Consider the following 12,277-nt stretch of genomic DNA (forward strand, 5'->3'; position numbering starts at 1 on the left):
ATGATCAGTCTATAATTTTAATGGTAGGTTTATTTGAACAGTGAGAAACAGAATAACAACAAAAAAATCCAGAAAAACGCATGTCAAAAATGTTATAAATTGATTTGCATTTTAATGAGGGAAATAAGTATTTGACCCCATCTCAATCAGAAAGATTTCTGGCTCCCAGGTGTCTTTTATACAGGTAACGAGCTGAGATTAGGAGCACACTCTTAAAGGGAGTGCTCCTAATCTCAGCTTGTTACCTGTATAAAAGACACCTGTCCACAGAAGCAATCAATCAATCAGATTCCAAACTCTCCACCAAGACCAAAGAGCTCTCCAAGGATGTCAGGGACAAGATTGTAGACCTACACAAGGCTGGAATGGGCTACAAGACCATCGCCAAGCAGCTTGGTGAGAAGGTGACAACAGTTGGTGCGATTATTTGCAAATGGAAGAAACACAAAAGAACTGTCAATCTCCATCGGCCTGGGGCTCCATGCAAGATCGCACCTCATGGAGTTGCAATGATCATGAGAACGGTGAGGAATCAGCCCAGAACTACACGGGAGGATCTTGTCAATGATCTCAAGGCAGCTGGGACCATAGTCACCAAGAAAACAATTGGTAACACACTACGCCGTGAAGGACTGAAATCCTGCAGCGCCCGCAAGGTCCCCCTGCTCAAGAAAGCACATATACATGCCCGTCTGATATTTGCCAATGAACATCTGAATGATTCAAATGACAACTGGGTGAAAGTGTTGTGGTCAGATGAGACCAAAATGGAGCTCTTTGGCATCAACTCAACTCGCCGTGTTTGGACGAGGAGGAATGCTGCCTATGACCCCAAGAACACCATCCCCACCGTCAAACATGGAGGTGGAAACATTATGCTTTGGGGGTGTTTTTCTCCTAAGGGGACAGGACAACTTCACCGCATCAAAGGGACGATGGACGGGGCCATGTACCGTCAAATCTTGGGTGAGAACCTCCTTCCCTCAGCCAGGGCATTGAAAATGGGTCGTGGATGGGTATTCCAGCATGACAATGACCCAAAACACACGGCCAAGGCAACAAAGGAGTGGCTCAAGAAGAAGCACATTAAGGTCCTGGAGTGGCCTATCCAGTCTCCAGACCTTAATCACATAGAAAATCTGTGGAGGGAGCTGAAGGTTCGAGTTGCCAAATGTCAGCCTTGAAACCTTAATGACTTGGAGAAGATCTGCAAAGAGGAGTGGGACAAAATCCCTCCTGAGATGTGTGCAAACCTGGTGGCCAACTACAAGAAACGTCTGACCTCTGTGATTGCCAACAAGGGTTTTGCCACCAAGTACTAAGTCATGTTTTGCAGAGGGGTCAAATACTTATTTGCCTCATTAAAATGCAAATAAATTTATACCATTTTTGACATGCGTTTTTCTGGATTTCTTTGTTGTTATTCTGTCTCTCACTGTTCAAATAAACCTACCATTAAAATTATAGACTGATCATTTCTTTGTCAGTGGGCAAACGTACAAAATCAGCAGGGGATCAAATACTTTTTCCCTCACTGTACCTGAACTCTCGTTTGCAACTATTGGACTAATGATTACACCCTAGTTCAGCTAGATGCAGGGAAGAGTGTTCAAGGCAGTATTGAATGTGTCACTGTCTGTCACCTTGATTACTCAAATTTCTCTCAACCTGTGCACCTATGTTGTAAACTTCCATTCATAGGCTACGTTGTAGCAATCTCATGATGGGTATAGGGAAAATGAGCTAGGTGAATGGAATATGAATGAGAGTCATCCAACATGCTGTAATAGAAATACAGTAAGACCATGCTCATTAAAAAAAATCATTGTCCTCCCTCATCTTAAACGGCACCAACCACCACTGTATTATAGTAATAGTCAGTGTGAAAATACATTTACTTGAAAACTATTTTGTTTCCATGTCATTGCAAGTGTATATGTCTTTGTATCTACTTCATGTTCTTACCGAGTACTTTAACGTTGACAGACGCTGTCTTGGTTCCACTGGCGTTCTTCACGGTCAGAACGTATCTTCCTGTGTCGTTTCTGTTGCAGGACTTGATGATGGCCATGGCTCTTGAACTGGTGTATGTCAGGGAGTATTTCTCTCCCAGCTCCAGCACCTTGTCACCCTTGGCCCACCATACTATGGGTTCGGGTTTACCACCAATTACACCATCAAGGACCAGGTCTGATCCAGCCCGGATAGTGACATGCTCTCCAACAAGAGAGCTGTCAAGTTCAGCCTTGGGAGGAGCTATAAGACAAAAATAAAATATAAATTATTAAATAATACATATATATTAATATATAAATATGTGTATATATATATACATATGCATAAACTTGATAGTAACGTAACAAACAGTATCTAACAGTAGTATCTTACTGTATTCGTCCTTGCAGGTGATCGGTCCTGTTGTTTCAGATGGTGCACTGTGAACTCCGGCTCCATTTTTGGCAATGACACGGAATTCAAAGATTTCTGCTTCACCCAGTCCTCCAACTGTGAAGTGAGTCTCTGTGATGGTGGTGTAGTTACATTTCAACCAGCGGGCATTATCCCACTCATCATCACTCCATGGCTTGCGCTCAACGATGTATCCGACAATCTTGCTGCCACCATCATTGAATGGTATACCCCATGCAATAGTTACTGAGGACCTTGTGACATCAGTCACCTCAGGTTTACCAGGAGGATCTACATGGAGACAAAATGAGAATGTACAATCAGTGCAAAGGTCAACGGTCAACATGGAACATTCCAGAGAGTCCAAATATTTCGAAAAATGTCCTTTGAATGTTGCACTTACCGACTGGGTTCAAAGCCACTACTGGTCTTGAGGCCTCACTGGCTTTGCTGAGACCAGAAATATTCATAGCATAAACTCTGAACTGGTACTCCAGGCCTTCAATGAGACTAGAGACTTTGTATTGGGTATCCAGGCATGGAAGCTTGTTCTCCCTGACCCAAAGAATGGTGTTTCTCTCCTTCTTCTCTATCCAGTATCCAGTCACCTTACTGCCGCCATCAGCGTATGGCAGATCCCACTTGATGCCAATAGCCGTAGCAGATACTGACACCATATCTGGGCGAGTTGGTGGACTTGGTGGAACTGATATTGAGAATAAGACGAAACAATTCATTATTAGTGTCTTCACATTTTCAAACCATTAAAGCAAATGTAAATTGATTTTACACATGAACTTACCAAATGGATGCTCAATGACAACAGCTGAAGACTCAATGGACTTGCTCACGCCATACTTGCTCTCAGCAGAGACACGGAAGGTGTACTCCATGTATTTGGTCAGATGGCTTACTTTGATCGTGGTGCGTTTACAACTTGAGTTCACCACTTGCCAGGATGTAGATCCAGATTCACGTTTCTCAACAATGTAGTTGTCGATATCTGTTCCACCGTCATCCTCTGGTGCTGTCCAAGCCAATGAGCAGCCCTCTGATGACACTTCAGAGATTTCAATGGGTCCTACTGGTGGAGTGGGTCTTCCAACAACGTTGACAGTAACAGCAAATGTCTTCAGTCCGGCGGCATTGTCCAGAGTGAGGTAATATTTTCCACTATCTCCTCTCTTGCTGTCTTTTACCACCAGGGTGGTCCTTTCTGTAGTAGTCTTGATGATCACTCTATCAGTCTCTTTTAGCTTCATCTCCTCCAGTTTCCAGGTGGCCTTTGGAGCTGGTCTGCCACTGATGGGGATATCAATGGTGAATGCATTGTGAGTCTTGCATGTGATGAGCTGGTTATTTATGCCACTGAGATCTGCTGTGGGCTCAATCTTGGGCTCCTTGATGACAACGGATGCTAAGGCATCTCTTGGGACACTGATACCAGCCTCATTGATAGCCTTGATGCGGAAGTCATATTCTGTGTTCTCAATCAAGCCGTCAATGACTAACTTTAGGTGTTTGGTTTGACCGACAACAATCCAGCGATCAGAGCCCTTTGCTTTGGCCTCAGCAATGTAACCTGTGATGCGGCTGCCACCGTCATGTTCAGGTTTCAGCCAGGCCAAGATAGCAGTGGAATTAGTAGTGTCAATGACGTCAAGACTCTTGGGTGGAGCAGGGACCTCAGTTGCAGTAATCGGCTCAGTCATCTCACAGGGTTCTCCCCTGCCATACGTATTTTCAGCGATGACTCTGAACAGGTAAGGTACACCTATTTCAAGGTTGGTCATTCTGATCATTTGGCGTGAGGATTTTTCGCTGACTGACTTCCAGCTGAGACGACTAGCCTCACGCTTTTCTACGATGTAGTGCTGAATACGGGCTCCGCCGTCGTTGGCTGGAGCGTCCCACAGCATTGTCAGAGCTCCCCTGGTCACATCCTTGAAGCTGATAGCTCCTGGAGGTCCAGGTGTATCAAGCACCTTCACGGTCAATGTGATAGATTTGCGGCCTCCGTTGTTCTCAAGCAACAAGGTGTATTTTCCAGAGTCAAATCTGGTACAGCTCTCAATGGTCAAGGTACTGTATGTGTCAGTTGTGTTGACATCTGCCATAACACCAAGTTCTCCACCTGTCTTGGTCCATGTAGCCAGCGGAGCTGGTTTACCACAGAAGGCAATATGAAGAGTGACGGTGGCCCCGTTCTTCACAACGTGTGTCTGTTTGAAGTCTGCATCAAGGGTGATTTCTGGTGATGTCAGTCTATCAACAGCTTGCACTGGATTAGGAACTGCACATGCTTCTCCTTTTCCAGACCCATTCACTGCACGCACACGGAACCTATATTCCTCACCAGCCGTTAAACCTTTAGCGGTGTATGTTGTGTTGATGCAAGTTGCTCTATTGACTTGGTGCCATTCATTAAGGCTTGCCTTGCACATCTCAATGACGTAGCCAATGATCTCCATACCACCGTCAAACACAGGCTTGATCCATTCCAGGGTGACAGACGACTTTGTGGAGTCGGTGACCTTCACCAGAGAAGGAGCACTTGGTGCGCTTGTAGGCTCTCTGCACTTGAAAAGTCTTGATGTGCTGCTTGCTGGTCCGATTCCGGCACCGTTTTCAGCCATGACACGGAATTCATATTCATTACCTTCGTTCAGGTGTGTCACTCTGTGTCTGAGCTCAGTGATTGGCCTCTTGGATGAAACCTTCACCCATTGCAAGCTCTTCTTCTCACGTCTCTCCAGGATGTAGTGCTTGATCTCATTTCCACCATCTGATCTGGGTCTTGTCCAGCCTATTGTGATGGTGTCTCCAGTCACATTTGTGGCGTCTGGTGTTCCTGGGGCTTCTGGAACGGCTGTGAAACAAAACATTTGTTTGTTTTAGTTAAACATAATAATTGAAGTTAATAACAAATAATTATATGTGTCAGTCATCTCTTTAGATCTTGTTGTTTGATGGAACTTACTGAATTGCATCTGTGCAATGAATGGATCAGAGTCGAGAGGACGTCCAACTCCGAACTTATTGACAGCAGAGATACGGAACTGGTACTCGTTGCCCTTGATCAGCTTGGTGGCGTTGAATGAACAAGCTTCACACTTGCTTGTCATCATTGCCCAGGAGATCCTAGATGTTTCTCTCTTTTCCACTGTATAACAGAGGATTGCAGCACATCCATCGTTCTCTGGGGGGTTCCACCAGACAGTTGCCTTTTCTGCAGTGATACCAGTGAAACGCACTGGTCCCTCAGGTGGTCCAGGGGTATCTAAAGAAAGCAGACATTGTTAATGGTAAGCATGAATCCACCCACTTGTTGTTAAATCATCTGCATCACAATTTGAGAGAAAATAAATAATGTAACTCTATTTATCTATAAACCAACCTGAGACTCTGATGTTGATACTCTCTGTCTTTGTTCCAGAGCTGTTCTTGGCTTCCACCATGTACACTCCGCGATGGTTGCGATCAGCATCTCTGATGAACAGGTGGCTGGAGCCGATGTTAGTGGTAATATCAATCAACATCATCTTGTCAATCTCTTTACCGTCCTTGTACCATATGACCTGAGGCACTGGTCGACCCGTGATACTACAGTTTAGTTTGATGTTTTCGCCAGCCTTGTACACAAGAGCAGTGTCGGCTCTGAACTCAATGTCGGGAGAAACTAAACAGAGAGAGACACAAAAACATGACATTAATGATAAATGTAATCACATAGAGACAAAGTTAGATAGCCAGACAAAATAAACAGGTTAAATAATGTACAGTATAATGTATATTTAATATAATGTATAATTACCACTTTCATCTTTGGTCATGACATAGCCCGATGACTGTGAGGGTGGACTGACTGTACCGACAGCATTTCTGGCAATCACTCTGAATTCATAGCGATCACCAGCAGAAAGTCCGGTGATGGTGAATTGCAAATCACTTATGTCGGTGAAGTTGCATCTCAACCATTTGCCTCTACCTTGACGTCTCTCCACACTGTATGCCACAATCTTAAATCCTCCATCTTTCTTGGGTATATCCCATTTGAGAGTGACAGTATCTCTTGTGACATCAATGACGTTAGGCGTACCAGGTGGATCTAGGGGGGAAAGGTCAGGTTGCTGAAGTAGTGTATGTTCATAAAGTATGTATGTTCATGATAGCAGACTGTTCATTGAGGAAAAAACAACAAGGTAACACTTTATTGTAGTCCCCGTTATGTATGCATTCATAAAGCCGTTATAACAGCTACACAAGACATTATAACATCTGTCATAGACAGTCATAAATATTTTGTACTCACCAACTGGGGAGATTGCGAGGGCATGTTTGCTCTGTTCACTGACGGGACTCAGGCCAGCATTATTCTCTGCATAGACTCTGAAGGAATACTCCAGTCCTTCAATCAACTGAATGATTCTGTAGTCACGGGCAGAGATGATGCTGGAATTTACTTTAGTCCACAGCAGGCTGTTTCTGTCCTTCTTCTCAACATGGTAGCCGGTGATTGGTGAGCCGCCATCAAAGCTGGGTGCTTCCCATTGGATAGTCATGCCGTCACTGGTAACGTTGTATGTGACTGGTTTTCCTGGTGCACCTGGTGGCATGTACTGGTGTTGGGCGATCACGTCTGATGAATTCAAAGGATCGCTCACTCCGTATTTGTTCTCTGCACGTACTCTAAACTGGTACTCTGTGCCCTTGACCAGGTTGGGTATCTTGAACGTTGTCCTCACCACACTGGAGCAAACCATCTTCCAATTAGCCTGGGCCGTCTCTCGTTTCTCCACACTGTAGCAAGTGATGTCTCCACCTCCATTGTCCTGTGGTTCATCCCAAGATATAATGATGCCCTGTGCTTTGACCTCATCAAATCGGACCGGTCCAACTGGCACAGAGGGGGGTCCGAGAGTGATCACATTGACGTCAAAGAAGTTCTTGATAAGCTTGTTGTTCAGAACCAATGTGTATAGGCCTGCATTCTCTTTCTTTGCGCTTCTGACTGTTATAGACACTTTGTTGTCTGTTTCACGGAAGCGAATCTGTTCACTTTCTTTCAAAGGAATGTTTTCCTTCATCCATCCAACAGATGGCTTTGGTTTACCCTTAAATGGCATCTCAATATGGATGTTTTGACCGACACGAACAAAGAGTTCGCCATTTGGATAATCTATCATGTTGGCCTCAGGTGGAATAATGAACTCCTTTACTGTTATGGGCCCAATCTGAGAGAAGTCACTGATGCCCTTCTCATTCTTAGAAAACACTCTAAAGTTCACAACAGAATTTTCCTTCTGGTTTTTAACTTCACATGTGCAACGCTTGCATGTTGTAGCAACAGTCCAGGTTTCTTCCTCTTTAGTTTTCGTCTCAATGACATAGTCTGAAATGTGGCTACCTCCATCATGGTCAGGCTTGGTCCAGTGAAGAGTCACTGATGTATTAGTAGCGTCTGTCATGACCAGCTCTTTGACTGGTCCGGGGGTCTCAGTGGCCCTGACTGGCTCTGCAGTCTCACATGTATCACCAGTACCATGCTCATTCTCAGCAGACACTCTGAAGAAGTAGGCAATTTCATCTGACAGACCGTCGATCTTGTATGATGTGTTGGGGCACTCTGATGACACGACTGTATACGCTCTGTTGTTAGCGTCTTTCTTCTCCACAATGTAGTTGGTGATTGGGGAACCACCATCGATCAGAGGAGCTTCCCAGCTCAGGGTCAACTTGCCTCTGGTGACATTCTTGATGATCAGTTTTTGGCAAGTGGATGGGGTGTCAAGAACCTTGACAGACACAGTGATGAACTTGGACTCGCCAACACCGTTCTCAATCTCCAGGTAGTATTTGCCGCAGTCGTCACGGGTGACCTTTGGAATGACAAGAACTGTTGTACGTTCTGTGCTGGTGATAGTGTATCTTGCATCGCTGGCCATGTTCTTGTCATGTCTTCTCCATGTGCAGTTTGGTGCAGGTCTGCCCTTCAGTGGAATAAACACCTCAATATCCCTTCCTGCCTTGGCGGTGTATTGAGTCGTCATGGGAACATCCAAATCAAGATCAGCCTCCTCTGTTAGACGGATAGGAAAGACAGAAAAATAGGTAAGAGATTTGGTACTAGTGCAATAAGTACAATGTTAACATATTAATAGAATGTTGTGAATATTTGAAGACGAACCAAGAATATCCTTGGATTGAACAGGCTGGTACATCTCGATTGGTTGACTGGGTCCCAGACAGTTGACAGCAGATACACGGAAGAAGTAATAGGTTCCTGGTTTCAGGTGATTCACAACATACTCTGTTGTCCTCACTTCTCCGTTGTGGCTGATGACAGCCCATTCCCTTTCTTCAGAGGTCATCTGCTCAACGATGTAGCTGGTGATCTCGCTGCCACCATCATACACTGGCGCCACCCAGCCTAGGGTGATGGATGTTTTGGTGGAGTCGACCACTCTGAGTTTGGTTGGTTCACCTGGTGGGTCTAAAATTAAGAAAAAAAGACATTGTCAAATGTAAGAGAAATGTAATGAACAAGTAGTAGAGGAAACATGAAACATGCTATGTTCTGACTGTAAGTTGCTGTGGATAAGAGTGTCTGCCAAATAACCCAAATGTAAATGTTATGTTCCAGGATGGCAATGAGGAGAATAACATACCAACTGCATCAGCAGCTTTGAAGAGGTCAGACTCTTCGGAGTATGGACCAGCTCCAGCCTTATTGACAGCACACACACGATATTGATAGTCCTTTCCAGTGAGCAGGTTGCTGACTTTCTGTCTTGTATCACGAATGGTGTTTTTGATAACCTTGAACCAACACAAGCTTGTCTTCTCTCGTTTTTCCAGGTAATATCCATCAATGTCACTTCCGCCATCAATTCCAGGTCTTTCCCATACCACCGTCATTGAGGAGTGTGTGATCATGGTGACTTGAGGCTTGGATGGTTGACTTGGAGGAACTGCAAAAAAAATGTGCATGTTAGATCACATTGGGACCAAAATACAATATGTTCAGGTAGCTGGAAAGATGTTGCTTGTTTTATCCTTACCAAATGCATTCTTTGCTTCTACGGGTTCAGATTCCAGTGGGTCTCCAACTCCATATTTGTTCACACCTCGGACTCTGAAGATGTACTCATTGCCTTTGATCAGTCTTGGGACATTCACAATACATTCCGCCCAATTCTCAGAGATAATGGACCATTGAATTCTGCTGGCCTCCCGTTTCTCCACAATGTAGTGGGTTACCATTGCGCCACCCTCGTCCTCAGGAGGATCCCACATTATGGTGATACTGTTAGCAGTGACCTTCTTGAGCTGAATCTCGCCAGGTGGTGGTCCTGGTTTATCTAATAATGACAAAACATTTGAAGAATACTGTCACTTTGCACATTCATTGTTTTGGTTATTTGGTAATTAGAGATACGTTTGTATTGAGTAACTTTCCATATGATTTTCGATACTGTGCCAACAGTGTAGACATATAGGTACCAAAATAAAAATGATAAGGAGCAATATGTACCAAGAATTTGTACTCTGACGTAGGCATATGCTGAGCCCAAAGAGTTTTTGAGCCTCATCTCATATGTTCCAGAGTTGAGACGTGTGGTATCCCTGATGATAAGAGTGGAACTATCAGCAGCATTCTTCTGTACCAGCTGAGCCTGCGCACCGGACTCAAGTTCCTTTCTGTCCTTGTACCACTCAATTGTCGGTGCTGGTTTGGCAATGATTCCAAATCTAAGCTCGACAGTGGTTCCAGCTTTGTGTTTCACAACCTCGCGATATTCATCAGGAATTTCAATCTCAGGGGCACCTATGATATAACACATAAGATGCATTACATTAACTATTAGTTCAATGGAATGTTCAATGAAATGTTCAATTCCTACTTTTATCATATTTGGAACATAACCCACCATATGTATCCACACAAGTTGCAGGGCCTGCAATGATGGATGGATTGCTAATTGATCCAACTGCATTCTTTGCCATGACTCTGAATTCATAGGTCTCATCCTGAGTAAGTCCTGTCACAGTATAATGTGTGTCAGAAACATTGGTCAAGTTAGCCTTCGTCCATCTGTCCTTCTGGCCCTCTTTCTTCTCAATCAGGTATCCTGTGATCTTGCTACCGCCATCATAATTGGGCTTCTGCCATGCGATGCTGATGGAAGTCTTCGTGATGTCAGTGATCCTGACATTGGTTGGAGGCTCTGCAAAAAACAAATGTGAAGGTTCTGATCCGTAGATGATTTGTAAAGTTTAGAGGACACACAGTAGTATTCAATCACGAAAATGACAGTAACCAAGTCGACTTACCGCAAGCATCAATTGCAAGTACTGCGTCTGAGATTTTGCTGAGTGGACTGCATCCAGCTGCGTTTTCTGCTGTAACCCTGAACTCATAGATGAGGCCGGCAGCAATGTCTGACACCTTGTAGTGTGTGGCACGGATAACAGTCTTGTTAACCTTCTGCCAACAGATGCTGTTTCTATCCTTTATTTCAAGGTGGTATCCAAAGACATGGCTTCCTCCATTGGAGGCTGGCTCCTTCCAGGCTACAGTGATGCTCTCTCTGGTTACAGATGTAACCATAGGAGCTGATGGAGCTACAGGGACGGCTAAAATGAAAGAAAATCATATTTTGTATATTACGTATTTTTTAAATATGCAGATGTATATATACAGTACAAACAGAACACATTAATTAATAGAGTGGTATAAAACTCACTGTAGGGCAGATCTACTCTGACGGTTGGAGAGTCAATGTGCTCACTGACACCGTAGCGATTCTCAGCCCTGATTCTGAACTGGTACTCCAGTCCTGTTGTAAGCTTCATGATTTTCATGGTGCATCTTGCGACGGCCGAGGAGACTTCAGTCCAATTGGCGTTGGTTGTTTCACGTTTGAGGATGATGTAATTTGAAATGGTGCTTCCACCATCATAACGAGGAGGACACCACTTCAGACTCACACTGTCCTCTGTCACGTCAGTAATTTCCACAGGACCAACTGGGGCGCTTGGTCTATCCAGGACCACAATGTTAACAAAAGACTTGGTGGTTCCACTTGTGTTGGAGGCACAGATGTCATACCTTCCTGAATCAATTGCAATGCTCTCACGAAGAGTAATGATGAGGTATTCAGGAGTTACTTCAGAGTTGAATCTCATAGTTGACTTCAGTGCAACATTGTCCTTTGAAAGAGAAACCTTTGGCATAGGTCTGCCAGTAAGTGGGATCTCACATTTCAGGTTTGATCCTGCTCTGACATAGACTGTATTGTGGGGGAACTTCTTCATGTTGATCTCAGGAGGTTCTGTTGAAAGAACATGGAGGATTATTAAGGAAAATTAATAATTATGATCTATTTGAAGATATCAAAATGAAACACTCTACATGTAAGAATGTGTTTTTTAACCAGCTTTACACACATAATGTAGTACTATCTTGGATTATGCTCAGCAATTTTGTACCGTCACTAGTTTGTGAAAATAAAATGTAGGGGAAAAACTCACCATGCTGGTCTTTAACTGTTACAGGCAGAATCATGTCTTTAGCATCACTGAATCCAGCGTGGTTTTCAGCACGAACTCTGAAGAAGTATTCAGCATTTTGCGTCAGACCATAGACCACAATGTGGGTGAACTTGGTGACACCAACTTTCACCCATTTATCCTGACCCTTCTCAAGAGCATCGATTTGGTAACTGGTGATTCTGCTACCTCCGTCTTGCTCGGGCTTGCCCCAAGCAAGTGAAACACTTTCCTTGGTGATATCAGTGACTCCAAGTGATGCTGGTGGGCTGGGTTTTTCTAAAATCAAGAAGAAACATGGACATTTTTATAACAC

General features: G+C 44.1%; 1 protein-coding gene across 21 annotated transcripts in view; it reads right to left on the minus strand.

Annotated features, from left to right (window-relative positions):
* Window positions 1-12,277, minus strand: part of ttn.2 (titin, tandem duplicate 2) — a 181,492-nt gene that overhangs the window by 17,565 nt on the left and 151,650 nt on the right. For all 21 annotated transcript variants that reach the window (XM_082969061.1, XM_082969075.1, XM_082969074.1 and 18 more), the window contains 16 exons: window positions 11,944-12,240; window positions 11,157-11,744; window positions 10,744-11,046; window positions 10,341-10,637; window positions 9,944-10,237; window positions 9,471-9,770; window positions 9,078-9,380; window positions 8,597-8,902; window positions 6,722-8,488; window positions 6,224-6,517; window positions 5,807-6,088; window positions 5,390-5,689; window positions 3,212-5,278; window positions 2,813-3,115; window positions 2,389-2,700; window positions 1,966-2,256 (listed from right to left, as the gene is read on the minus strand). In XM_082969061.1, coding sequence (XP_082825187.1) covers window positions 1,966-2,256; window positions 2,389-2,700; window positions 2,813-3,115; window positions 3,212-5,278; window positions 5,390-5,689; window positions 5,807-6,088; window positions 6,224-6,517; window positions 6,722-8,488; window positions 8,597-8,902; window positions 9,078-9,380; window positions 9,471-9,770; window positions 9,944-10,237; window positions 10,341-10,637; window positions 10,744-11,046; window positions 11,157-11,744; window positions 11,944-12,240 — 8,304 coding nt within the window. The remainder of the gene's footprint in view (window positions 1-1,965; window positions 2,257-2,388; window positions 2,701-2,812; window positions 3,116-3,211; window positions 5,279-5,389; window positions 5,690-5,806; window positions 6,089-6,223; window positions 6,518-6,721; window positions 8,489-8,596; window positions 8,903-9,077; window positions 9,381-9,470; window positions 9,771-9,943; window positions 10,238-10,340; window positions 10,638-10,743; window positions 11,047-11,156; window positions 11,745-11,943; window positions 12,241-12,277) is intronic.

This window comes from Salmo salar, chromosome 25, assembly GCF_965601325.2.
Source record: "Salmo salar chromosome 25, fSalSal1, whole genome shotgun sequence".
In the NCBI taxonomy this organism is placed as follows: Eukaryota; Metazoa; Chordata; class Actinopteri; order Salmoniformes; family Salmonidae; genus Salmo; species Salmo salar.